At 59.0% G+C, this 27,149-nt stretch overlaps 2 protein-coding genes across 4 annotated transcripts in view; one reads left to right on the top strand and one right to left on the bottom strand.

Moving 5' to 3' along the window:
* Positions 1-7,855, top strand: part of ZBTB17 (zinc finger and BTB domain containing 17) — an 8,157-nt gene extending 302 nt beyond the window's left edge. The window contains exons 2-15 of one of the 2 annotated variants that reach the window (XM_044421222.1): positions 966-1,172; positions 1,439-1,630; positions 1,780-1,983; positions 2,267-2,395; positions 2,588-2,868; positions 3,449-3,591; positions 4,147-4,447; positions 4,531-4,618; positions 4,918-5,034; positions 5,120-5,240; positions 5,778-5,908; positions 6,021-6,236; positions 6,694-6,783; positions 7,395-7,855. In XM_044421222.1, coding sequence (XP_044277157.1) covers positions 966-1,172; positions 1,439-1,630; positions 1,780-1,983; positions 2,267-2,395; positions 2,588-2,868; positions 3,449-3,591; positions 4,147-4,447; positions 4,531-4,618; positions 4,918-5,034; positions 5,120-5,240; positions 5,778-5,908; positions 6,021-6,236; positions 6,694-6,783; positions 7,395-7,660 — 2,486 coding nt within the window. In that variant the 3' untranslated portion in view covers positions 7,661-7,855. The other variant, XM_044421223.1, reaches the window with a different exon arrangement.
* A 229-nt stretch (positions 7,856-8,084) lies between these two features.
* SPEN (spen family transcriptional repressor) overlaps positions 8,085-27,149 on the bottom strand; it is a 54,529-nt gene continuing 35,464 nt past the window's right edge. For both annotated transcript variants that reach the window (XM_044421220.1, XM_044421221.1), the window contains 12 exons: positions 25,137-25,297; positions 24,445-24,645; positions 23,890-24,041; positions 23,172-23,297; positions 22,580-22,693; positions 22,279-22,392; positions 20,532-20,632; positions 11,683-19,552; positions 10,527-10,937; positions 10,038-10,232; positions 9,728-9,886; positions 8,085-9,250 (listed from right to left, as the gene is read on the bottom strand). In XM_044421220.1, the coding sequence (XP_044277155.1) occupies positions 9,119-9,250; positions 9,728-9,886; positions 10,038-10,232; positions 10,527-10,937; positions 11,683-19,552; positions 20,532-20,632; positions 22,279-22,392; positions 22,580-22,693; positions 23,172-23,297; positions 23,890-24,041; positions 24,445-24,645; positions 25,137-25,297 (9,736 nt within the window). In that variant the 3' untranslated portion in view covers positions 8,085-9,118. The remainder of the gene's footprint in view (positions 9,251-9,727; positions 9,887-10,037; positions 10,233-10,526; positions 10,938-11,682; positions 19,553-20,531; positions 20,633-22,278; positions 22,393-22,579; positions 22,694-23,171; positions 23,298-23,889; positions 24,042-24,444; positions 24,646-25,136; positions 25,298-27,149) is intronic.

Here is a 27,149-nt window from a genome sequence, read left to right on the forward strand (position 1 = left end):
GCCGCCCGCCGGCCGGGCAGGCATGGGCGGCGGGCGGCGGGGGACTCGCTGGCCGGGGCAGGGCCGGGGGCGCGGGGCCCGGGCGGGGGGCAGCCCCGGGGCGGAAGCGGAGGGGCCCGAGCCGCGGCGGGAGGGGCGGCCCGGGGGGAAGGGGCAGTCCCGGGGCGACCTGTCACCGGAGGCCACGTGGGCGGCCGGAGGGGCGGCTGGCCGGGAGGCTGTGCGTGGAAGCCCGGCGGGCGGCGCTTGCGGGCCGGGCCCTGAGGGACGCCGCCGGGGCTGCCGCCTCCTGCCCGCAGAGGGGCTCGCCCGGTGGGCTGGCAGAGCTGATCCGTGCTGCCGGGCAGCCGGCGAACCCGGTGCGCACCGAAGCGGGGTCCGCCACCCCTGCCCCTGGGAGAGATGCAGCTTCCAGCCCCTCTCGGCCCTGGCGCCCACTGGGTGACTCCGGCCGATCGCGGGCCCTCAGCCCGACCCGCCTCGTAGGGCTGTTGCCCTTGCGAAAATAATGTTGAGAGGGAGCGGGGAGATGCACGTGCTGCCCTGAGTCCCTTAAAAGGAAAAAAGGTGAGATATAAATAAGTAAATATTTGTGTTACTCTGTGGCAGAAGGAAATCCACTTTCCTGGAGTGTCTCAGGGCAGTTCAAACAGATGTTAGCCTGTGTGAAAATCTTTGCTGCCCCTTCCGGCAGGGGCTTCGTCAGTCTATTGAAGGAACAGCACCCAAAGCGCCCGGCCACCCTTTAAAGTAGACGTGCCTGTTTCGGCAGGAGCTTTTGTGTGGACCTTGAATTTCTTAGGGCTCATGTCATGGCAAAGCTGGGAACATTTTGGCATAAGGTGCTCAGCTGAGAGCAGCCCTCGTGGAAGGCTTGGCTGGGCACACCGTGGGCCCCGGGAAGCGCCGGCAGGGGCTGCACGGGGCTCGCTGAGGGGCTTTCTAAGGGGCTTTCTCTCCCTCAGCCATGGACTTCCCGCAGCACAGCAAGCAGGTCCTGGAGCAGCTGAACCAGCAGCGGCAGCTCGGCCTCCTGTGTGACTGCACCTTTGTGGTGGACGGCATTGACTTCAAGGCGCACAAGGCAGTGCTGGCGGCCTGCAGCGAGTACTTCCGGATGCTTTTCGTGGACCAGAAGGACGTGGTGCACCTGGACATCAGCAACGCGGCAGGTGGGCAGGCACAGCGCAGGTGCTGGGGGCCAAGAGCAGGCTCCCGCTCCCTGCTTCTCCAGCTCCTGGCAGGAATCCCATGCAGCTGTCACGGGCCGGCCGCCTTGGACCACTGCTCAGCTCTGCCCGCCTGCTGCCTGCTGGGGTGCCTCTGAAGTGGCAGCCGCCTTCGGGCCAGAGGGGGCTCTGGGGCACACGGGGCTGGCGGGGGCATCGCCCAGCCGGCAGGCCATTCCTTGCCATAACCACCTCCGTGCTTGGCACAGGTCTGGAGCAGGTGCTGGACTTCATGTACACAGCCAAGCTGAACCTGAGCCCCGAGAACGTGGAGGACGTGCTGGCTGTGGCCGGCTTCCTCCAGATACAGGAAGTCGTCGGCGCGTGTCGCACGCTGCAGGCACTCGCAGCCCCGGCGGAGACCAGCGCGATGTGCTCGGCAGCGGCCCCGGCGGCAGATGGTATGGTGCTGCCTTCGTGCCCAGGGCTTGTGCGGCCAGAGTGGGCTCTCTGTGTGTGGCACAACAGGAGGGTTGGGCTCTCTGGGATGGGGCCAGCCGAGCCGAGGGGCCTGCATGTCATGCCTCGTGTGGCCCTCTGTCTTTTCCAGGGCAGGAGAAGACAGTTGGCAGGTGTAAAGAAGAGGGGGCCGCCCTTGGGGAGCAGGAGCAGAAGCAGGAACAGGAACAGGACAAGGCGCCGCAGGGCCCCCCCGCTAGACTGCAAGAGGCAGTGAGGATGGAGGCCCCAGAGGTCGTGGCGCCGCTGCCCCGGAAGGAGGCAGCCGAGGGCCTGGAGCCCTGCAAGAGGCCAGGTGCGGTACCGTCCATCCAGCGGGATCCGGGCTTCCAGCCGGGGAGGGGCAGTCCCAGCTGCGTCACAGGCATGCCATCTCTGTGGAAACTGGGGAGAAGGCCCCTTGCTGGGTCCCGGGCCCAGCTTCCTCCTGCAGCACCCTCTGGCCCCTGCCTCCACCGGGCTCCCTCCTCCCCAGGCCGCTTCCTGTGCGTTCTCTACCCCAGCCTGGCCCACTCCGTGCTCGGCTGCTTTCCTCCCGCCTTGACCGGTGGATCTGTGGCTGCTTCTCCTCCTTTCAGGGGCTGATGAGGCTCAGGAAGAGGATGCCTCCAGCGTGCCGGAGACCTCGCAGCCAGAAGCCCCCTCCCCAGTTCCCAGCGGCCCTGCTCCAGCCCCTGCCCGCTTCCCCGTGGGGGGTGCTGCGGAAGGTGAGGCTCGCCCTGCGTGGCACTCCTCCCGGCATCCCGCCCCCTTTGCTGCTGCGTCACCTGGCCGTGGCCCCGGAGCAGTGCCAGAGGCGGGCGATGCTGAGCCCCAGGCAGGTTGCCCACGGGTCTCTTCCAGAGTCCGCTGGCATTAAATCCCGGCTCTCTGCACTTCTCCTCCTTCCGGCCGGCAAGAGTCTGAAGCTCCGGGGCTGAAGCTCCCTGCCGAGATGGAGGTGGAGCTGGAGGGCAGAGTGAGGGAGGAGGAGGACCCCCCGTCTGAGACCGAGGCGTCCGCCAAGCCCCCCGAGGCCCGACAGGCCCGGCTGGAGAACGGCGATGCTCCCGAGGAGACCGAGTCGGGGGGCACGGACTCTGGGGCGGAGACGGCGGGCGAGGCCCGGCTGCTGCGCTCGGGGACGTACAGCGACCGGACGGAGTCCAAGACCTACGGCTCAGTCACGCACAAGTGTGAGGTGAGCGGCGTCTGCGTTGTGCTTGCGCACTCGGGCGCCCCTCACGCGGGGCAGGAGGGGATGGCGGGGCTGTGGTGAGCCGGGTGGGAGCGTGTGGGCCGACCGGCCCCCCAGCTGCCCGTCTGGGGAAAGTTCTCGGCTGAAGCTCTGTCCCTCCCGGTCAGCAGGCCTGGGGATGTTGGGGTCACAGGCTGGCGCTCTGGGAGGGTCCAGGGTGGGGGGCCGCACGAGTGATGCACCTGCTCAGCTGGGTCAGGTAAGCGAGACGGGGCCGCGCGGCCCCCGCAGAAAGCCCGGCTGCCTCCGGACCGTGTCATCCGCGGCCCAGAGGACCCTGTAGGTGCCAGCCAGTGCAGCCAGTGCTGAAAGTGGCGCAGAGGGCAGCGGAGGAGGGCGGGAAGCCCTTCTGGTGGCTGCAGGGGTCGCCTCCGTGCCCTCCTGCCCCGCAACCTCGGCGCCAGGGAGCCTGGCTCTGGCCACACTGCTCACGGGCTGGCCGGGGCTGCAGCGGCCTCGGGGGGCTCCAGCAGCCCCCCAGTCGGCTCCCGGGCCATCTGCCCCTCTCTGTCTGCATGTGCAGGACTGCGGCAAGGAGTTCACGCACACAGGCAACTTTAAGCGACACATGCGCATCCACACCGGGGAGAAGCCCTTCTCCTGCCGCGAGTGCAGCAAGGCCTTCTCCGACCCGGCAGCCTGCAAGGCCCACGAGAAGACGCACAGGTGCGGGGCGGTGGGGGGCTGGCCCAGGGGGGCCGGCGAGGCTGCGCGGGAGGGGAAGGGGGCCGCACCTTTGAGAGGGTGGCCTTTGCCCCCTGGAGCGCCGTCCTCCTGCAGGTGCGCCGCCTCGGCATGGCGTGTGTGAAGCGACGGCGCGTCCTCGGCCCGGATGGTCTGAGCCGTGCAGCAAGCGCGACTTGCGTTCTGGGGGCTGTGCGAATGGAGCGAGGTCCAGCACGTTTGCCCATTCAGTGGCCTCGCCGTCTTCGTGCCGGGGAAGCAGAGGGCCTTGCGGGTGGTCCGGACCCCACACGCAGCTGCACCGTTGCAGCTGCAGCTCCTGGGAAAGTGGCGTGCAGGGAGGGGGAGCCCGAGTTGCCTCTGTGATCTGCAAGCGCACGCACGGCTCGGTCACTGAGCTCGCCCACTTAGCTTCTTCAGAACCGGTGGCCGTCGAGCGAGCGGCAGGCGGGGAGTCCGGCGGGGCGTTGGCAGAGGGGGCTTGCCGGGCAGGGCCGGCTCGTGCGCGAGGCTCCCGGCCTCTGGCTTTTCCTGCAGCCCCCTCAAGCCGTACAGCTGTGAGGAATGCGGGAAGAGCTACCGCCTCATCAGCCTGCTGAACCTGCACAAGAAGCGGCACACGGGGGAGGCCAAGTACCGCTGCGAGGACTGCGGCAAGCTCTTCACCACCTCAGGCAACCTGAAGCGGCACCAGCTGGTGCACAGCGGCGAGAAGCCCTACCAGTGCGAGTACTGCGGCCGCTCCTTCTCGGACCCGACCTCCAAGATGCGCCACCTCGAGACGCACGACACCAACAAGGAGCACAAGTGCCCCCACTGCGAGAAGAAGTTCAACCAGGTGAGGGCCCCTCCGGGCCGGCGTGGGGGGGCGGCGGCGTGGGGCGTGGCCTCGCGTTCACCGGTCTCCCGGCCTGCCGGCAGGTTGGGAACCTCAAGGCTCACCTGAAGATCCACATCACGGACGGGCCGCTGAAGTGCCGGGAGTGCGGGAAGCAGTTCACCACCTCAGGTAGGGCCTTGCCGGCGTGGCCCCGGCCCCGGCCCCCACCCGCCCCACCCGAGCGTGGAAGCTCTCGGCCGTTCAAACCAAATTAAGACCACACGCACCCCGCTGGAAGGTTTAGGCTCACTGGATAAAATCGAGAAAAACCAGCCATAAAAACGCAGCTGGAAAAATGGGGCCGGAAGCAGCTGGAAAAGCAGGCCGCGAGGCTGCGCTCCGCGCGCCCCCAGGAGCCCTTGCCACAGTCCCAGCCCCCGGCCCGCCGCCCCAGCCAAGCGGCTCTCAGGCCCCTTCCTTCTCCGCAGGCAACTTAAAGAGACACCTCCGGATCCACAGCGGGGAGAAGCCATACATCTGTGTGTACTGCCAGCGGCAGTTTGCCGACCCCGGGGCGCTGCAGCGCCACATCCGTATCCACACGGGTGAGCCGGGGGGGGGCCGCCGCGGAGGGTGGGGGCGCGGGGGGCCCTGCTGGCCACTGCCATCTCTGCCTGCCTTTCCCCCCAGGTGAGAAGCCGTGCCAGTGCCTGATCTGTGGGAAGGCCTTCACCCAGGCCAGCTCCCTGATCGCCCACGTGCGCCAGCACACGGGGGAGAAGCCCTATGTCTGCGAGCGCTGTGGGAAGAGGTGAGCCCCTCGGCCCCTGGCTGCGGCGCGGGGGCTTGTGCCGGAGGACTGGATGGGGCATTCAGTCGCCCGTGTGCCCCACGGCCCCCCCCCCGCCTCCGCCCTCCTTGCAGGGCACGTGGGCTGCAACGGGCTTCCTTCGAGATGTGAGCGCAGCAGGCCAGGCACGGTGCCCTCCTGGGCATCCCTGTCCCGGTGGCCGGGGATGGGGAGGGGGCGAGCACTGCCGTGCCGTGGCCGCGCAGCAGTGGCAAGTGGCACGATTCAGTGACGCGAGGCCGCGCACCAGGGCAGGGAGGGCGCGGCGAGCGTCATGTCCTGCCTCGGAGACACAGCCCCAAGCCCTGCCTCGCCTCGGCACGGGTGCCAGTCCCCGCCTCGGCCACGAAGCCCACCGCATTCTCGGGGCTCCTTGCTGCCCCCCGCTTCGGCCACCTGCCTCGTGGGGAGAGAATGCAGTGGGGAGAACGCAGGTGCTCAGAGAGGCTGCCGTTGCGCCCGCCCCATGGCACCACTTCCCCCCGCCTCCCTCCCCAGGTTCGTCCAGTCCAGCCAGCTGGCCAACCACATCCGCCACCACGACAACATCCGGCCGCACAAGTGCAGCGTGTGCAACAAGGCCTTTGTGAATGTCGGCGACCTCTCCAAGCACATCATCATCCACACAGGTGAGCTGCGTGCCCCTCCCTGGGCCAGGTGGGGGGGGGCGGTGAGCCCGCCTTGGCCCCTGGAGCTGCCGCTGGCCCGGGCTCACGCCGGCAGCCCCCTGCCCCTGCCCAGGCGAGAAGCCCTTCCTCTGCGACAAGTGCGGCCGCGGCTTCAACCGCGTGGACAACCTGCGCTCCCACGTCAAGACGGTCCACCAGGGCAAGGCCGGGATGAAGCTGTTGGAGCCCGGGGAGGCAGACGAGCTCAACATCGTGACGGTGGCCTCCGAAGAGATGGTGACGCTGGCCACGGAGGCACTGGCCGCCACGGCAGTCACCCAGTTGACAGGTGGGGGTCCCCTCAGCTGGCCCAGTGGGCAAGGAGAGGGCGGCCCAAGCGCCTCCCCTCCCCTCCCCTCCCCTCCCCTCCCGTGTCTGCTGGAGGGCTGGTGCTCCCAGTGGCGCCTCGGCCTGATAACTCTGAGCATTCATGGAGTGCTCCATTTCCAGGCCGATTCAGGACTTCTGCTAGCGATACCGTTGGGAGATGGAGCAGCCCTGAGAAACTCCTGCAAACTGGAGTGGGACTGAATGACATTTCTGTGTGTTGTTGGGGGGGGTGGTCTGTCCCTCTTTGTTCCTCGCATGGCCAAGGCCCGTCCTTGTGTGTGTGTGTGTGTGTGTGTGTGCAGTCGTGGCCAGAGGGTGGCTCCCTGCTGCCCCCCCCCCCCGGAAGAGTGGCAGGGCTGGAGAGGCATCCGTGGGGGCAGCGCACCCTCCAGTGACTCCTGGTCTTCTCTGCCCAGTTGTTCCTGTCGCAGCTCCTGTCACAGCTGATGAGACGGAGGCCCTGAAGGCCGAGATCACGAAGGCTGTGAAGCAGGTGCAGGAGGCGGGTGAGTCCTCGCGCGGTGGCCCCGGGCGCTTCCTTTCCTCGGCCTGCGGGCCCTGGTCTGGGCTTCCCGGGCGATCTGGGGAGGCCAAATAGAGCTGGCCCCGAGAGCGCGCCATTCTGCTCTGCCCCAAAGAGCGACTCTGGCCTTCCGGGTTCAAGGAACTGCACGCTTGTGCTTGATGCAAAGCGGCCGAGTTTCTGCCCCAGCCTTTTCCAACCCGATGCCCTACAAAGGCGTCCGGGATGCCATTCCCTCCACCGCTGGCCTGCAGCAGCTTGGAAAAGGCATCGCTAAAGAACCCCTCGTGGCAGCTCCCTCCACTCCTGGAACCCGACCCGGTTCAGGCACTGGCCATGTCACTTGAGTTGAAGGACCCAGCTTTGTTTCCCCACAGCCAGCCTTGCTCTGCAAATGGGGGTGGAGATGACTAACCAGCCTTCGGTAAAAAATCCAAGGAAAGCTTGTCCTGAGGAGGCCTTGCTTCCTCAGAGGCTTTCTCAACAGTCTGGATGAGCAGTTCTGCCAGAGCAGCCAGTCCGTTGTGGCCATGAGCCCCGGCCCAGCTGCCACGGGGCGCCTGTCCTACCTTCTCACTGCAGCTTTCTTTACAGACCCCAACACCCAAATCCTGTACGCCTGCGACTCCTGTGGAGAGAAGTTCCTGGATGCCAACAGTCTGGCCCAGCACGTCCGCATCCACACGGCGCAAGCCCTGGTCATGTTTCAGGCCGACACGGACTTCTACCAGCAGTACGGCCACACCGCTGCCTGGCAGGCCGAGCAGGTCATCCCGTCCGGTGAGCTGCTCTTCCGGGCCCGCGACGGGGCAGAGGCGCCACCAGCCCTGGCAGAGGCGCCACCGGCTGCAGCGGAGTGAAAGGGGCCACCCTGGACTGTGGAGGCGGCTGCCAGGAACCCAAGGCCTCAGGGCCATATGCCCCCGCCCCAAACTGCTCTCTAAAGGACACGCAACACCGTGCTGTTGTGTTGATGTAAAACAAATTATTTCTGTATTTGAGAGAATCTACAACTGTGTTAATATGTAGAAGAAATAAAACCGGTTATTTTCCAGTATCTGCGTCGAGGTCAAAGTAGTGTTGATACCATGAAAGCAGTTCTGGGCATATGAGTGTGATTTTGCAGGGCTGGCCCAGACAGACAGACAGACAGACAGACAGACAGTCAGTCAGTCAGTCAGTCAGTCAGTCATTCTGCACCCCTGTTCGGGACTGGGTGACTGTCGCCCTTGCGGAACCCCGCTCTGCCGCCCCTTCCTGCAAGCAACACAGGCAACGCAGAACTGTTTTGTATTTTTTAATAAAGTCTGTAATCCAATGGACACACAAACAAAACTGCGCTGAGAAAACAGTTCCATAAATTAAGTGTTAGGAGGAGGACCAGGACGACAAGGCAGGGGAGGGGAGATAAAAGGCCTGCACAAGTGTATAACACTTCCACATGTTGAGGAGGAGGAGGAGGAGGAGGGAGCAGGAGGGGGGAGGGGTGTTCATGTCTAAATGAAGCGCACTTACAAATGAGTGACAAATACAAAGTCTGAGTATGAAAATAAGATTTTCTCTGAAAACACATTTTTTGGCACAGATTAAAAAAAAAGTATGTTGTGGGAATCAGATTTTTTTTGAAGTCAGTTATATATATATATATATGATATATATATATATATATGATATATATATATATTTCTATATACACACACCCACGGAGTCCTGCATAACCCACCAGGAAAGAAAAGTAGCTCTCCCTTTCGTGTTTTGCTTTGTTTCAGTGTAAACTGTACATCCCAGATGGAGGAGGAAGAGGCAACTGCAGCATGGAGGAAGCAGCAAGACGGGCTGGGTGGGATCCAGGAGAGTCGACTGGGGACAGCGCGAGATGCTCCTTGACCTGCAGGCCGGAGCACAGTTCCCAGGGCCTGCGAGTCACAGTTCACAGCGCAAGTTCACGTGTGTGTATCGAGACGTCCATCCGGAACACCACAACAAATCTTCAACTGTGCAAAGGTCCAAAGTCACTAATTTAGTGCAAAGGCAGTTCTGGTTCCTTCTTTTTGTTTTTTTAAGTTATTTTGTAAATTAAAAAAATAGCCTTCCTTTAATCCCACCCCCCCCCGCCCACAGGAGGCACCAAAACCAGTCTGCCCAGTCGAGTGCCTCGGGTGGCCGTCTTCACTGAAGCCACATGTAAACAAGCGGGGCAGCGGGGCTGCTCCCCGGCGAGAGGCTCGGTGGGCAAGGGCGGCCCGGCACCCGCGTCCGCGCTCGCTCCGTTTCCGCTGCAGGGCCTCGGAGAAAGGAGTCCGTGTCCACTCAGCCGCTCAGACAGACGCAATGACAATCATCAGGTGAGGCGAGATGTTGGAGATGCTGGCGAGGAGGTCCGGGGCGAGGCGCGAGAGGTGGCTCTCGGAGAACTCGCAGGGCGGGAAGATCTGCAGGACGTAAGCGGGCTGGGGAGGAGGGACCGAGAGGGGCCCGTAAGCACACAGGCCTGAAGGGGAGGCCAGGGGAAGCGAGGCCACACCCCATCCGTGCCCCCCGCCTCGATTTGCAGGCCACAAGGCACACTTGACCTGCTCGCGGTAAATGCTCCTCAGCGCCACGCAGGGCAGCCTCCGCATTTGCCCAGAGCCTCTCCCATTGCACTTGCTGTCCAGAAGCTGCTGGCAGGAGGCCCTGGGAGACCTTCCCCCACATTAAGCGAGGCCTGTGCAAGCCAGCCACACGCCCCCAAAACGCGGCAACGCGGGACCGTTCCCTCGACCTTCTCACAGAAAGCGAGCAGAGGGGCCCAGCCCGGCAGACGCCGGGCTGGCTGAGGGACACGCGTGGGCGCCGCTGCCCCTTTCGCAGGACGAGGACGGGCCCACAGGGGCCGCGGCTCCTCACCAGGCCGCAGAGCCCTCCCCGCCCACCGCGGCCGGTACCTGATTGGAGCCAGGGTTGGGCACGTTGATGATGCCGGCAGCTTGCTTCGCCTGCAGGTAGCTGATGAACGCCGCCTTGAGGGACTCGGTCTGGCTCACCACGTCCTCTTGGTCTCGGCCGCACGGCAAGGCCAGCAAGAGGCAGTAGTCACTCTCCACCTGCAAGAGGGACCATGGGCACCCCTGAGGCCGGGCCCCTTCCCTGCCCGTGGCCTTCGGCTGCCGCCGGCAATTCCCGGGGTGGGGAGTCCGTCTCCAAGGCCCGGAACAGGCCCACCCCACCCAGGCGGATCCCCCTGCCGCCACTCACCATCATTCTGCGGGCCACCCCCTCCAGCTGCGACATCTCCAGGCGCATGCGCTGGGCGATCCGCAGGGGGGGCCCCCCCTCGGGGGCCGGCAGGGAGCGGTGGGCCAAGACATTGTTGCCTGAGACGAAGTGCAGCTGGACGGCCGCGGTGTCGTTCTTCAGCGCCAGGAGCCCCTGCCACACGATGGGGTACTTCTGCAAGTGCACGAGAGGGACGCGTCAGCGGGGAGCAGGGCCTCGGCCGGGCGGACTGGCCCCCACTGCAGTGCGCCGCTTGCTTCCTGCACTCCGGCCGCAGGGAACTCGGCTCGTGGCTGCTCGAAACCTGCTCCCCCAGGACTAGGCAGGCCCCTGAAGCTGCTCCCTGCCAAAACGGTGCAGGAGGGAGGGGGCTGCAGGGACCCAGCCAGCAGAGTGGCTGCTGCGCAATGGCCCGGGTAGCAACCGCCCAGCCCAGCCCAGCCGCGAGAGGCCCCGAGGCACGCTCACCGTCAGGAGCTGGACCATGTCCACGGGCCGCTGGGAGACGGGGTGTGTGGCGGCGTCCTGCTTGAGCACCGACTGCGGCTCGGGCCGCGAGAGGGACAAGCCCGGGGGAGCGCTGGGGCCCGAGGTGGTCGGGATGAACAGGGCCTGCTTCGGCACTTGGCCTTGGTGCGGGGACGGGAGCTCCTGCTTGGTCGAGACGGCGACGGGTGACGGGTACGAGGTCTGGCCCGTGTCTGCCTGGCTGCGCTGAAGGTGCAAGTGCGAGTCGATCTGCGGAACGTGCCGGCCAACGGCCGGGTGGTGGGTCGGGTCCGGCCCTGCGGCCTGCGCCCCCTTGGGCTCCTGGGAGATTTGGGGGGTCTTGCTGTGCGCCGGCTGGCTGGGGTGCGAATGTTCCCCTTCTGGGAGACCCTGAGGAAGCAGGAGATGGGAGGTAGGCATGAACTCAGCATCAAGCAGCTCGGAGCTGGGCGTCCCTGCCTCATCCTGCACAGCCCAGCAGAACCTGCCGCCTTCCGGAAAACCCGCTCCTGGGCCCCCCGCATCTTTGGGGCCATAACGGGCTTCAGGACGGGGCAGCCTTTTGTGGCTGCTTGGCTGCGGAGAGCCAGAAACCCTGGCCGATGCAGAAGCCTCCCAGAGCGCTCCCCGGGGAGGCTGTCAAGTGCCCGCGCCCCCTTCGCTCATGCCCCCTGAATCTCCCCGCCTCTTCCTTAAAAAAACAAGGCCTCAAGCTGGCTGACCTCCTCCTCGCAACCTTATCCCACAACCAGCACCCCGAGTCAGCCTTGGGGCTGAGAGTCTGTGCCTGGCCCTGAGCCCGCAGCTGGCTCCATGGCCGAGAGGGGGCTCCGCCCCAGGTCTCCTGGGTCCCAGCCCCACCTCCTTCCCCCAAAAGGCCCATCCTGCAGCAAGAAACGCAGATCATGGGGGCACCAGCCGAGCAAGCCTGTTTGTGCTGCGGGCAGCGCTCGCTGCTCCGCTTCCCCAGAGGGCCCTTCCCACTCATTTTCTCTGCAGGTGGCTTTTGGGGGTGGGAAGGCTCCCGCCCCCAACCCAGGAGGTGCTGCTGCCAACCAGGGCAGGGCGTGGGGTGCGTGACTGTGTGCAGGCCGCCCTTCTTGGGCAGCACGGGAAGCATGGCTCTGGGGCTCACCTGAGAGGGGGTCATGCTCCGGGAAGGCAGCCCGATGGGCGAGGCGCCGGCGAACGGGGGGTGACTGAGCTGGGCGGCCGGGTGGAAGCTCCGCATGTCGCTGTAGACGGCCCGGTAGTCGTGGAAGGAGCCCCCGGCCGGATGCATGATCTGCACCCCGTGCACGACGGGAGGCGTCAGGGGCAGCCCCGGGAGCTGGCCGCTGAGGAGCCGGGGCTCGCTGTGGGGCGAGTGCGCCATCTTGGCCTCGGGGGCCTTGGCCGGCTCCTTGCCCGCGGGGAGCGCCTTGGTGGCGGGCGGCGTCTTGACGGACCGCCCTTCCGGGGTGCGGGTCTGCCGGCTCTCGGGGTGGTGCTCCCCGCCCACGGCCGCCATGTGTGGGTGCATCATCACGCGGACGTCCCGGGGCACGCTGTACTGGTCCAGGCGGAGGCCCGCCGGGTGCACACGGAAGTCGGGCTGCATGACCAGCACGTCGGACTGGACCGGGGCCGAGCCGCGGCACGCCGGGTGGTGCCAGTGCACCTCCTCCTCCGAGGAGAGGGCCGGCAAGACCATCTCCCGGACGGGGGCCGGCTGAGGCGTGCTCGACCGCTGCGGCTGCAGCGCTGCCCTCGGGGAGTGGAGCGCCTCCGGGCGGATGGCGTACGGCATGCCCGGCAGTGGCGGGGTGTTCCTCCGGACCTCCCCTTGGGAGAGGTGCCCCAGCGAGACGGTCTGGGTGACGCTGTGCGGGGGCATGATCACCGACTGCTCCGGGTGCACGCTGGAGATGTACTGCGGCACGGGGATCCCCGGGCAGGGCGAGCCCTGGATGCCGAGCATGGCGTTGTTCCCCGCCAGCGCCGGAGAGGAGGGGCCACCCGGGTGGCACGCCCTCGGGAAGGGAGACGGGGAGTGTCCGCTTGTCCGTGGAGAGAGGGGCTCCTGCTTCGTGACCCCCAGGTGGGACACGGCCCGGTCTGCGGGGGCCACAGGCCCCGCACTCACGTGGTTGGCCTCCAGGTGCACCTTGCCGGACAGCGAAGGGTGAGGCGGGCCCACGCCGGGGCTCAGGCTGGATGGCTGCAGGGGCTTCCCCTCCCCTTTCAGGGCTGCAGACTCCGGGAGCTTTTTGTTGGCGGAGGAGGCAATGGCCTGAGGCAGCACCAGCTGGTTGTGCACGAGGATGGATGGAGTGTTGGCGGCCTGGGAGAGCACTTTGACCGGCCCAGACTGAGAAGTGGGCGCCTGGACCGGGAGGTGCACCGGCTCCGACTTCTCCAGACTGCTGCGCTCTTGCTTCAGGGAGGAGAGCCCGGGCGAGGGGCTGTACTGCTGCGCCCCCAGCACCAGCGAGGGGGCAGACACGCCCCCATACCCCACCGGCACCTGAGCGCCCTTGGGGACTGGCTGGGAGGGGCCGAGGGGCTCCGGCTTGATTTGGGACTTGGACACAGACTGTTGGAACTCGATGTCGACGGCGCTGGCTGGGGGGATCTGGCTGATCTTGGCACTGATCCGCTGAGAGCCTTCCGTCTTCTGCCCCGAATAGCTCAGGAGGACGACGCCCTCCGAGGTGTTCACGCGCAGGCCCGGGCTGGAGCCCGCTTCCACCGGCCGATCCTCGATCACCGACATGGAGCCGGGGTGGAAGCGGCTGCTGTCGTTGGTGCTGGGCCGCTGCTGCTGGTACTTGGGCGAGTGGGCGCTGGCCAGGCACGTCCGGGGCTGCGGCACCTGCTTGAGCAACGTGATCCGCGGGGCGTCGTCCAGCTCGACGCTGTGCGGCATCCGGCTGATCACGGAGGTGGCCTTGGGGGCGATGACGGTGACCACCTTCTCCTTCTCGGTGAACACAGGGGCCTCTGCAACCGGCAGCTCCAGGGCGTTCGTGGCGGGGACTGCGGGCTTCTCCTCAGCCCCTGGCTGCACCGCCTCGGCGGGAGGATGAGGAGGGGCCTCTTCCACCCGGGCGGCGCTCACGGGCTCCGCGATCGCTGTGGTGACGTGTGTCGAGGTCACGCTGGTGGCAGACACATACTTGGGCTCCATCAGTATCTTGCGCAAGGTGCTGGAATTGCTGTCAATGTCCGAGGCTTTCGTGTCAGGAGGAAGAGCCGGCGGAGGCGTGGAGCGGGCCCGGGCCTCCTCGTGCTTCGCCATCCACTCGGCCACCTTTGTCGTGCTGGAGTGCAGCGGGACGACGACAGTGGGGGGGAGCTTCACCGGCAGCGAGGCGGGCAGGAGGGCTGGCAGAGGGGTGCTGGGGGCACTTGGGGGCGTTCTGGGAGCACCCTCTGTCCCTGGACGGGGCTTGAAGCCCCCGCCTGGGCCCATGTCGTCGGCAGGAAGGGACGGAGAGGGCGGGTCTGGCACGTCGGGAGCTTTGGGCACAGGGCTGCTCTCCGCAATCGTCTCACGAGAAGTCGCGCCCAGGGCCGACGTCCTGCTTGCATCGGGCACGCCTGACTGGGAGGCTGCAGGAGAAGGGAACGTCTCCTCGCTGTCTGCTTTTGAAGCTCCTTCAGGCTTTCCTTTCATCTCACTGGAGACGAGAGATTTGCTCTGTATTCTCTCGGTTTCGGCAGCCTTTTGTTCTGCAACATCCCCTTTCTTGCTCACGCTCCGCTTACGCCTGAGCCGGGAGAGCTTCTGCCGGCCCCGTTCTTTCCGAGACACCTCTGCCTCCTGCGCAGTTTCTGCCTCCTGTGCTGAATTGGAAGATTCACTGAAGCTCACATCTGTCTCCTTGCTTTCTGCCTCTGGGGCAGACCCAGGAACGGGTGGTCCCGAGGACTCAGCCGAGGCCACGTCTGATTCCAGGATGTTGCTGACGGCCTGGTCGGTCTCGGGCTCCATTTCCTCTCGTGTGGATGGCAGCACCAGCGGCTCAGGGGGCAGGCCAGAGTCTGCTTCGGCGGGATACGTGGGGGCAGCCGGAAAACTTTCCGCCTCTCCAGAAATGTCATTTATGATGGATCCAATGGCGGCGGCCAGCTCCGTCTCGCTGGCCTGGTGGGCAGGCTTGTCTCCGTCCTCCTCCTGGCGAACCTCCGCTGCCTCCGCCGCCTGCTCCTTGAAGGCCGCGATGGTGGGGCCCTCGGTCAGCTTCGCAATATTCTGCACGGCCTGCTCCAGCTCGATCTGCTTGGCCAGCTGGTCCGCTTCGGGCGACTGGCTGGCATCGCATGACAGCTCGTTCTCCATGTCCCGGAAGGGGTCTTCAGCCTCAGTCTTCATGAAGTGCGGGGGCAGCTTGTCTTCTTGTGGGGGGCTCTTGCCCGTGGGCGACAACGAAGTCGGCCCAGGGTCCAGCTCCTCCTCGCTGGGCCGGAGCGCTCCTTTGACTTCATCCACGCTGAGGCGGATTTCAACGCTTTTCAGGCTCTTCATCAGCGATGCTTTGTCTGCAGCCTTGACGCTCCTGGATCTTCCCCTTTTGGACTTGGCCGCTTTCTCCGGCACAGGCTTTCTTTCTATAATCTCGACTGGGCAGGGCTCAGGCATGCCTTTGTCCGCCTCAGTGGCATCTTTCCTGTCTCGCTTCGGCTCACCGGGCAGCATCTCCCTGTCTGCCTTGGGCTTGCTGCTGCCTTCGCCAGCGGTCATCCCTGGGCCAGCCGGCTCTGGTGGCTCCTCAGGCTCCGCCGGTATCTCTGGCTTGGACTCGTTCTTCCCCTTCTTGGCTTGCTGGCAGCCGGCAGCTGGAGCGTGGCTGGGCATCAGCTTCTGCGACCTGGGCGATCGCCATCCCTCCACAGGTTTAGGGATGTCCATGCCCTCTTTTGCTTCCGTGTCTTCTGCTTCCTGCTGCGCTGGCTCGGCCTTCACGGGAGAGGCTTCCTCCTCAGCTTTGCGACGTGTCTTGGGAGGTCTACCTCTTCTTGGAGGAGTAGGAAGGGCTGTGATGTCTGGAGGGTCTCGTTCAACCCTTTTCCGGGTGCACCTGGTCACCTCAACCGAGTCTTTAATGGGCGCCGGGCCGTCATGGTCGCCTGTGGTGGCATAAACGGACCTGACATTTCTGCGCCTCGTTCGTCCTACCAGCAAGCTTGGCTCTGGGTTTTCTGGCTCTACTGCGGCACTTGGGGATTTAGCAGCGTTTCGTGAACCCTTCTCTGTTTCCACCTTCAGCTCTAGAAGTTTCAGGGCTTCCCCGCGAGGAGAGCCCGACCGCCTAAGTTTTTCACGGTCAATCCTTTCACTCTTCCTCGTGGCGGGTTTCTCCGCAACATTTGCAACAGAGGGCTGAACTGGAGTCTTGGCACGCTTGCTCTTGTATGATTTCCTGTCTTTTATAACAACAGGGGGTTCGGCTTCCATCTCTGTATCGGAAACAGAGGGAAGGAGCTCAACAGCAGCTTCTGCTTTCTGACCTGTACTAGGCTCCAAGTTGATGGCCAGCGAAACGTTTTCTTCTTTAAGCTCGGGCAGCTCCTCAGTCTTCGTGACCAATTTGGGAAGTGGCGGGACTATTTCGGGTTCTGGATCTGTGCTATCAGCTTGGGAAAACGAAGAGCCAGGTGTTGGTGGCTTTGTATCCAAATACAAAGGGTGCTCCAGGGATACGGCGCCTTCCTCGGGGCTTACAGTGGAGAGAGAAAGGTCCCTGCTGCCATCCACTGTTGGGGCTGTTTCGGGACGCTCGGGTGGTTCGGTTTTCATGGGAGCAGGGAATTCTGGAAGAGGCTTCGGCTCCTCAGCTACAGGGACAGATTCCGGAGGCTTTTCCTCTCTTGAGGAAGAGGCCACATCGGCCGGCAGCTTCTCATTCACGAACTTCTCCGGGATGGCGGGCACTGGCTCTTGTGTGGCCACAGCAGCTGCCGATGAGCCGACTACCAGCAACGCTTTGTGCTCGGGATCCTTACTGTCAGGCACCGTCTCTGGTGTCCTGGGCCGATTCTCCTTGTCTTCCTGCTTTTCGGCTTCTTTGGGCTTCTGGTCCTTTTCCTTCTCTTTCTGCTGCATTCGCGTGAGCTCAACGAATCTGCTGTGGAAGAGAACCACGGGCTCCGACACGAAGTCTGCTATGCTGTTGGTTCCATCCAGAGACGTCTGCCTGCCATACAGCCGGCCGGAAAGGAAATCGAGGTCCTCGTCTTTCCTTTCTAAGTGCTGCAAGCGTTTCGAGTCCTGCTCGAAGATCGAGCTGTGTAAAAAGCGCGAGGCAAAGAGCTCCTGCCTCTCCTGCTCCTCCTCCTTGTGGTCCTCCTTCTTGTCGTCCAGTTTTCCCTCCGAATCTGTCCGGATCTTCTTCTTTTTCATATACCACGATGGAATAGGCCTCGGAGCAGAGTCCACCTTTTCTTTGTCTTTGTTGTTTCTAAAGCTGGCAAATCGTGAGTCCCAGTCAAGGAAGGACCAGTTCTCTTCTCTGGACGAGGAGAGAGACTTGGCTCTCTCAAGCAAGGCCTTTGTGTCAGGGGTGATTGTCTTGTCCAGTGCAAAGGAATAAAATTTGTTCCTTTCTAAGGAGGTTGGCAGCCTTTCTTCTCTCTCACGTAGTTTCTCTTCTCTGTCCCTTAATAAAAAAGACAACCTGGGGCTCTCCAGAAAGGAAGATGTTTTTGGAGAATGGGGCTTACTGTCACCATCGTCATCTGAGTCTGAGGGCACCTCCCCGGGCTCCAGATCGCGCACTGACCGCTTCCGGATGCTGTCTCTCTTGACAACGCTGCTTGGAAAGCTAATATCTGCCCGGCCTGGCTCGTGCTTTGCCTGGGATTCCCACCGGCTTGATTCCTCCTCGGAACTCAGGGCAGGCAGCTTTATCTTAGCCATTTCCACAATCTGCTCTCTCCGACTGGAGTCATAGGGGTTGAATTTCAAAGCATCTTCCCTTACGGTCATGTTGGAATAGGGTGGGCCCTTTTCATCTGTTTTCGGGGATTCTTTGGTCTCCTTCAGAGGCATCAGCCTTGGAGAATCCAGCAGTTCGTACTCCTCGTGGAAAGGGAAGGGCCTGAGGCCGGGGGAGCAGGCCGCGCGCTCGGAATCCTCGCTCACTTGGCGAGAGCTCCGGTAATTTCTCTCTCTCTTGGTGCTAATTTCAAAGTCAAAAGCGTCAGAGGACTTCTTCCGCTTACTCGGAGGGGAGTCATCCGTCACATCTTGTGGAGGCTTCCCCACCTCATGCACCAGACTACGCCTCTCATATTCATCCAGGTCTTTTTTTGGGCTGCCAAACTTCTCGTGCTTTGCAATCTCCATTTCCATTTGCTGCTTCAATCTGCGACTGAGCTCCATCTGCTTGCGGTAACTTTGTGTGTGGTCAATGTCAATGGGTATTTTCTCCTCGATATCCGATGACAAGGGCTTATCTGGAGCACCTTTGTGGTCGGATGTCTCCTTGGGAAGGCTGCAGTCGGGCTTCCACATGTCCTCCCTCTCTGCTCCTGGATCCTCCAACAGCAGTGTGGGCTTGTGCTGCTGCTTCATGGAACTGACCTTCCTGGAGGGGATCTCGGGGACCTCCACTGACTCATCCGCTGGTTCCCCCAGCCTAGCCTGCAGCTCCAGGCTGGGCCGCAAGCCAGTGCTGGCAGAGATGCTGGAAGGTTCTTGTGCCTCTTTGGGGCTGGCAGCAGAACTAAGTCTCTCCGCCTTAATTTTCTTAGAGTCCCTTTTAAGCGCCTCCTTCCTCACTGGCTTTCTTTCAGAGTCCCCCATCGCATCGCTCTGCTTTTTCAGGACTACACGTGCTTCCTCGTCCTCTTGACTGCTCCGTTTTATTTCCAGTTTTTGCTTGTCTGGCTTTAGGTTTGCATCGGCAAAGCGTCTTTTGCGGGCCTCTAGTTTTTCTAGATCTACCGGATTTGCCACGTCACCAGACTGCTCTGCCTTCAGGTGCTTCTTGGGTTTTGGTTTTCCATCCTTATCGACTACTTCAATATGACTGGCAAGTACCTTCTCTTTTGACACTTTAGTTCTGATGGGTTCAAGCTTTAGCTGATCAGGTTTGGCCTGATCCATCTGAGAGGTCTGCATTTTTTGTTCAAGCAAAGGAGACTTAAGGATGGTGTCCGGATCCTGTTTTCCCCTTGATTTCTCCATGGCAGGGGGGTCAATCACCTTCCCTTCCTTTTCCTTCACTCGTGTCAACACCACGCACGGCATGAGCTCAAGGCGGTTCTTAGCGGGCCCGTCCTTGTCCGCTCTCTCCCGACTGGGCTTCGCACTGCCTTTCGCTTTCTCAGGACTGGGGTCTCTTTCGTTTTCTTGGTCTGTTTCAGAAGACTGTGAGCTGGGAGAATGGATCTTTGCCTTGCGCTTCTGCTTCTCCACCTTATCCTTTTCAAGTTTTTCAGGCTTCTCTTTTCTCAGCAGGCGCTTCTCTTTGTCGGGCCTCTCCTGCTCAAAAGCACGCTCTTTCTCGGGTTTCTCATTTTTTGCATATCGCTCGAGGCGGGCTTTGTCCACCTTGTCGTAACGTGGCGGAGAAATCGAGCTGCAGCTGCCGCTCCGCTCAGAAGACCGGCTGTAGATCCTCCGCTCAGAATCACTCTGCAGCCTCTCCGACTGCGATGGGGATGCCCCAGGACTTGGTGGTCGCCGCGAATGAGCTGGACTCTGGCTCCTCTCAATGGGCCTCCTTTCATGATCGCGGTCCCGGTCGGACTCAAAGCGCTCCCGCTCCCGTTGCCTGTAGCTGTACTCCCTTATGTCTTGCTCGTAAGGGTCTCCCCTGTAGTCTCTGTATTCCCGGGGATCATCGTAATATCGCGGATCGTAATAGTCTCCTTGGTAAGGATCCCAATCTGCATAAAACTCCCTGCCGCGGGCTGGATACTCTCTCCGAGGATCTTCAGGGTACGTCCCTGGGGTTCGAACTGCCTCATAGTACGTACGATCAGCAGCATAGTCATAAGAACCTCGCCTTTCATCTCTGCCAAAGACAAGGGCACCAGAAAGTTAGTGTCTTTTCCCAGTCCATGGATTATCTGAGTTGCCCTTGTTGGGTGCAATGACCAGCCAATTTCACTGCTGAAATAAACTTTCAGTGAGACCACTAACAATAGTTGAGCACATTTCTAAACTGCCCAGTGGCTGAAGCAAAAAGTTTCCCAAGACAAGCCACACAGAAACAGGGAACTAGGAACCAGTTCATGTCTGGGAGGAAGCTGTCCTTGCCTGCCAAAAACCAGACTCTTGGCTCTGGAGGAACATTATGCAAATATGTATTTTTTTTAACTGGGAAATAAACTGCCAACAACAGAATGATCACCTGCTTTGACAAGTGGGGCAGGAAGCAATTCAGAAAGGCCAAAGGCCAAGCTGGCAATTTTTACAGGCAATCCTGGAATTAGGAAGTTATAGTTGGTAACAAGCAACCAACATTTAGCTGCCTAGGAAGGGAAGGGCTGCTTAAAAGTTACTCTTCTCTTAACAGCATCAAATTATATTGTATTTCATGATGTGGAAATTAATTCCTGAGGGAAGCAGCTGCCAATTTGGTGCCCTTGTGCCACCTGCCCTCCAAATGTTACCGACAGAGAAACTGATACGAGCCGGAAAGTATGAAGCCACCCACTTAATGACTCCTTTAGTTACTGATATTCCTGGGGTTTTTTTTCTTTTCTTTTTCCTTTCAAGGAACTCAAAGTGGCTTCTATATTTCCTTCTCTGCCTCCTCCCAATCTTATCCTTCCAACTACAACCCTATTTTATTTCATTTTATTGATTATGAAATGTACAAGCTGACTTTCTCGCTAAAATGCATCATATACAAACGCTCTCACTAAAAATGAGCATACTAAACCTGCAGCAAAGTAAAACCTTTTGCACAAAAAGACAGAGACAAAAGCAGGCACGTGCATGACTATGCCTCAAACTAAAAGCAGCACGAAGGTGCCAGAAGCACTCGCCTTCTTTCTGCAAGCATCTCGTAGAAGTCTCTAATATCCTGGCCCGTTTTGTCCATAGAGTGATAGAATGCCAGCTGGCTCTCACGGTTTGCAAAATCCACCTGAGAAAGGAAGGATTTCGACACATTATTCTTGGAACTGTCTACTTCTGAAAGCGCGTTAACATCTGCGCCTAAAGCTTGGGGAAGAAGAGTCTGTGGTGCCCTAAGCGTCTGCCTTCCACCAAACCGTGGCATGAGGATAGAGGCTCCCTGGGGTGCAATGCAACGTGGGGCTCCGAGAGCTCAAGGGAGGGGAAGGAGCATCTGACTGTCACCCCACAGACTCAGACGGGGGGCTCAGCCAGTCCAGTGCTGCAGCTGCAAGGGCGTCCAGCCAGGCTCCCCTGGTCGCAGCCTCTGAACAGCAAGGCTCCCTTTCACTACTGCATCCAAATGCCATTAGTGGCAACCTACCAACTGTTAAAACAGTAGCGAGTTGCCCATTTATCTTTGGTCAAAAGGACGGCCAGCCTTTGCTGGAGGCACATGTGTGTGTAGCTACTGAAATCAGAGTCATTTTTATTTATTTAGAATTTTTGTATGCCGTCCCATCGCTTAACGCCTCAGGATGGCTTACATAAATAAACAAATATAATACAAAAAAATACAGATTGTACAAATTAAAAACCTGATTCATTCCGGCTGCAAATTAAAACCTATAGTAATATTAAACGTCATTAAAATATTGTTTAAATAAAAAGGTCTTAGTCTGGTGCCGAAAAACAAATAACAACGGTGCCAGGCAGACCTCTTCGGGGAGCGCATTCCATAGATGGGGCGCCACCGCAAAGAAAGCCCTCCTCCGGGTACTTTGCCTCCTGATGTCTTTCACAGAGGGCTCCCGGAGGAGGGCCTCTGCTGCCGATCTCAAGGGGCAGGAGGGCAAATATGGAAGCAGGCGTTCCTTCAAGTATCCAGGTCCCAAGCCGTTAAGGGCTTTGTAGGTGATGACCAGCACCTTGACTTGAGCCCGGACTTCGATGGGAGGCCAGTGAAGCTGGTAGAGGACTGGGGTTATGTGAGAATAACGCCCAGGCCCCGTCAGCAACCTGGCTGCTCTGTTTTGCACCATCTGAAGTATCTGGACTGTCTTCAAGGGCAGCCCCACGTAGAGCGTGTTGCAGAAATCCAACCAGGAAGTAACCAATGGGTGCGTCACTGTCGCTAGGCAATCATCCTCCAGGTAGGGACGCAGCTGACGGATCAGCCAAAGCTGAAGGAAAGTGCTCCTCGCCACTGCAGTCACCTGAGCTTCCGAGGACAGCTCCGGGTCGAGGAGCACTCCCAAGCTGCGGAACCTTTCCCGCAGGAACCTTACTTAAAAGGACACTGTCCGATCTCTGAGAAAACAGACTCCCCAGATTGCTAAGTCCTCCCCTCATGGCTGGGCTAGTGGCTATTCAGGTGCCTGCTTAATATTCAGAGCACAAAGGGCCCGCTATGGGGAAGGTTCAGGCAGAGCCGCCACACTGACATTCAGGGCCACCCGTGGGCTTCTGAGAAGAGGGCAGGCACCAAGAGGAAGAGTGTGCAGGAGGCTCCACGCTTTCCTTGCACAGCTTTCCCCAGCCTGGTGCCCTCCGGGTGTGCTGGACAGCAGCTCCCCGGACGCCCGGGCAGGGGGGCCTCAGCCATGCCACACCCCGCACCCCACCGGCCTCAAAAACACAAACCCAAACCCCTTGAAGATGTTAAATTTTGCAGACCTTGATCTTATTCCCACCGATTTTCCTCCCCTTGGTCTCTTTCACAGCAGCCTGTGCATATTCAATTTCATTGTAAAGAACAAGGGCCATGCCCTTCAAGCGGTCAAACACCACCTGTAACATTAAAAAAGAAAGAAAACCAGAACAAATTAGAAGCTGCCTACATCACTACAGGTTTGCTTTCGAGGAAAACAGGTTCACCAAGGAAAGAGGCAGGATGAACGGACGGGCGGAGGGAGGGAGGGAGGGAGGGAGGGACAGAAAGGAAAGCCGCCTCCACTGCAACAGGCTTCCCACTTACCTTTACCACTGGACCGTAGCGGCAGAAATGTCGAGTTAAATACTGATCTGTGACATTTGTCGAAAGACCGTCCAACCACACACAGTTGGTAGGCATACTCTTCCCAAAGCCCAGCTAGGACACAAACAGTCAACACTTCCCGTCAGTCAAAGAATTCACTGTTAAGTTCATTTGAAACAAGAGTAGGCCTGACTCAGAGTTAAGAGACCTAGGGCAGATATGAGAAACTAATCCGCCACAAGCTTAAACCATCCTTGTGGGCATCTCCACAGACCATCCCCGGGGCAAGCCTAGTCCATGCAGGGCAGGCAGGGTGAGCCCAAGAGAAAACAGCTAATGGCACACGGTCCATTACTCAAACTCTATGCCAAAGCTGCCAGCTGCTTTACCAATCCAGTCTGTCCTTTTCCAGAGGGCCTGGAAAAACCAGGAAAAATCCATTTTGCAGTGCAAGAAAACAGGAAAACCCCAGGAAAAATGCAGGATCTCTTATTCTCTAGCTACCACGCAAATGAGTAAGAATAATTTGGCATCTCTGGAAGCAACACTTTAACCTGCATACGCCACACGTCTAGGAGAACAAATAGTTTACCTTGAGTCGATTATTTCCAAGATACTCCCCGTCCATCTTCTTGATCGCTTTACACACACTTGCGATATCACAGTACTGCAGGAATGCGTATTGAGGGACCCCGTTCACCTTCTTAATGTCGATGTCCTGTTGGGGAAGGAGAACAGCTTGGGCTGAGGGACAGGGGAGTGACCGGCACTGCAGGGGCAGCCTGGCCAAGCGGGTTTCAGGTGAGGCGCTTCAAGAAGGCCCGGCTTCCTGCAAGTCAGGGGCAAGTTCTCTGGACCTCTGCAGCCTGGGAGCCGAAAGCACCCCCTGGGAGGCCACTGCTCTCCTCTGAAAGCAGCCACCACTCCTAGCTCCACCACTGGAACAGCTGTTTGCAGGAGTGATGGACTGGAGTTAACACCATCTCGTTAGTTGACAAAGGAACTAAAACGGACTCACTGTGCAAGCTCCTAATTCTGCCGGCAGCCTCCAAGAGAAGGAAGGGAGAGCTGCAGAACTGGCCCGCCATGGCCATCCCCTCTTCCTGAGGCCTCCTCCTTCACCCAAGCTGCCACCCACTACCTCATACCTGCCTATGAACGGCACACTCCAGCTACGGGCAACGGATCCAGGCAGCTTAAGATTCTGCACTGTAACTGCTTACATCTAGGCAACTGAACTGTGTTTTCCATCATACGATAAGGCATGACTTCTCTCTCTGAACACACAAACACACACACTGTGCACATACCACGATCCCCCCAAAACGCTGAAAGATATTGCGAAGGTCATGATATGTGGTGGTTTTTTCCAGGTTCCCAATGAAGAGAGTTCTTGTTGCTTTGGGATGAAATTCATCTATTCGTTCATCTAAAGGTCGAAACTCATTCTCACTTTCTGTTTCTGAAGGCAGAGGATAAAAGAAATAGTTATTTAACCTTCTGTGGCATATTCTTAGAAATATTCACTCTTGAACACCTAAATATCTCTGACAGACTAAGCAGAAGTGGACAGGAACTGCGGAAGAGCACACAGAGCTGGTCTTGCTGGCCTCTCTCACTTCAACAGGGCTTCCTGGCACCTGGTGTCAACCAGAAGCAACAGCCAGTAATGCCCAGGTGAGAGCCAGCTCAGACATCGCAAAGCAGCAACGAGCGAGCTCTGAGCTCCCCGGGACACTTCTTCCTGCTGAACCGAGCTACTCCCAGGTGACTCGAAAGCCGCAGTGTGACCTGGATTTCTTCCAGCTGGGTAGCTGCCTTCGTCCAGGCTGTGTGAGCACCGGTAATACCTCCCTGATGCTCACCTGGCCCTATCCAAGCAGTCACTTCAATCTGCATTCCAAAGAAGAGCTTCCCTTTGGAGGCATTCAGCGCCTTCTCCTGATCCTCCTGCTGCCGGAAGAACACCAGCCCGTATCGTTCTTCAGAAGCCCCATGGATCTGCACAGATGTCACCTTTCCGTACTTCTTGAACTCGTGGAACAACCCATCTTTAAGGCTGGTGTCTGGAGGAAGGATGGCAAGCATTTGAGCGAGGTGGCACCACGCAGCTGCCCCCCTCTGGGTCAAGTACAAGGCGTTTTTTAGTATAAGGCATTTTGTTACCATGGTTTGGTGTTACCACCAAATTTCTGATTTATTCACTTTTCTTTTAAGCTCTTGTTGTTGTTACCTGTATGCCTCTTAAAGCAATGCTGAAAAATTCCAGGCAGTTGGTCTACCTCGGGCTCAAAATATTTTCCAATGGAAAAGGCCCGTAATAGGCCTACGACTGAAATAAGGCTGAGGGGCCCCTCTGCTCAAAGTGTCCTTGCCTGTGACATCCAGGACTGGTCATTTGCGACCGGACACTTTTATGTTTGCAGAAACATCTATGTTATGTTCCCCAGCCAGTGGCGCTTGAAGCGTAGCCTCCATTTTCCAGCCACGTGCGACAGATTTTGCTTTGCTGCTGCACAGAGAACACCTGATGCCACTGACTCCTCCTGCATCCTACCTGTGGAGCGTACTGGAAGATTCTGAACCTTAATCCCAAAACTTTTGCGGGGCTCATCTTTCTCCAGAGATGTAAGCAACTGGGAGGTGGGTGCTGGAACAGCCGTGGACTGAACCGAGCGGGCTGGAGACTCGTCACTTGAACTGCTGCTGGAGTCACTGCTGTGGAAGCAAAGAGATGACCGTGAGAAATCCAGCAGGCAGAGGAGGGGAGGGTCAGGGAGTGGCCTCGAACAAGAGGCCCCATTTCTCCTGCCCGTCAACACAGAACCAGTGACAACATCAAGATGCTTTGCTTTCTTCAAGCAACAGTCAAGGCTACAATAGGTGCCACACAATTTGATGTACGGTTTATTTATTTCTACACTCTAACAGCTGAAGCTCTTAAGTTACAAGACTGGAAAAATCCCAGGATCATCAATAAATTTTTGAAATCCAAAATCTTTTTAGCCACACAGCATTAACCTTTTAAATACACCCAATAGCCTTCATTAATGGAAAACTGACTTTCATTGCTAGGTACTGTACATCCAAGAAGCCTCAAAGAGTCAAATAGGTTGGGGGGGGGGATAATCAGGAGAGATATTTTTGTATTACCTTGGTAAAAAGAACAAACCGTTTGCCTAATTAGAAGATCTTGATCAAAGTAATATGCTATGTTTGGTTTGGATCCTCTTTCCTGGGTGGTACACAACGAAAGGGCAATTTGCATTGAGACAATTCAACATGTATGAGGAATTCATCCTCTGCAGCGCTGGCTTCCAAGAACCTCAGAAAAAATCAGCCAAGGAGACAGACTGTGGGGAATGTGTCAAGTTACAGTAAATGCTATTACATTTGCAACAGGGAAGCTTTAATTAAGTATAAAGCAGCACTCCAAGAGCTCAGGGGTGGGGTACAAAGGCTAGAAAATTACACACAGCTTTGTAGGTCTCCTGGAGCCCAGCAATCCCTTTGGGCATCATGCACATCAAAGGAAGCATTACCTGCCATCAGCAGACATGGCTATCAGCAACCCCTATGCTGCTGAAATTACTGGAAAAAGTCTGAAATTAGCAGTACTAGCAGTGATGAAAGATTATGTGTAAATGGAACCAGGAATCAAATGGACAGAACCTTTCAAAATGAGTGAATGGCGACCTTTGTGAGCAAGGGACGGCCTGGCATCAGTGGAGGATTTTCAGGAGGGCGATGCAACTGCAACAAACATGCGAATGCATGAAAGTGACACTGCCTGCCCTCAACCAATATTAATGGATATGGAGTGTCCCTACCAAGGGTCATCAGTTTAGTATGTAAATGTTAGGAGTCATTAAAGGCAACAATGTGTTACCGAAGAATCTGAGTCAGGTATAAGAATAGTTATGTAATGAAGTGACTGGGCGCATGACTAGCAGGAAGAGTTCTGAAATGTCTAATTCCAAAGAGGATCTGAGACTGCATCCAGAAATGAAATACATAGTTGTTGCCTTGTACCAAGTCTTGACTGAAAAATCAGTCAAGGCATATCCATCAGATTCCTGCATGTTTGATGGATTGTCCAAATCTCAGGACAAGTTTTTCTGCAAGGCTCACCTTCTGGGCCCAGCCTGATAATATTGGAGGCCGCAGAAAGTTTGGTGGGACCATCGTTTCTCTAACCCTAACCTGGATTTTCCCCTAACCCTAATTTTAGGGAGAAAGGGCCATGGTGGTACCCGACTTTGCAGAATGCCACAAGGTGGGGATTTTTCTGCCTGGCTCACCGTCTGGGCCCAGCCTGATGACGTTGCAGGCCGCAGAAAGTTCGTCGGGGCCATCGTTTCTCCAACCCTAACCCTAACCTGGATTTTCTCCTAACCCTAATTTTAGGGAGAAAGGGCCATGGGGGTACCCGACTTTGCAGAATGCCACAAGGTGGGGATTTTTCTGCCCGGCTCACCATCTGGGCCCAGCCTGATGACATTGCAGGCCGCAGAAAGTTCATTGGGGCCATCGTTTCTCCAACCCTAACCCTAACCTGGATTTTCTCCTA

This window comes from Varanus komodoensis, unplaced genomic scaffold (genome assembly GCF_004798865.1).
Source record: "Varanus komodoensis strain SLA01 unplaced genomic scaffold, ASM479886v1 scaffold116, whole genome shotgun sequence".
Classification (NCBI taxonomy): domain Eukaryota; kingdom Metazoa; phylum Chordata; class Lepidosauria; order Squamata; family Varanidae; genus Varanus; species Varanus komodoensis.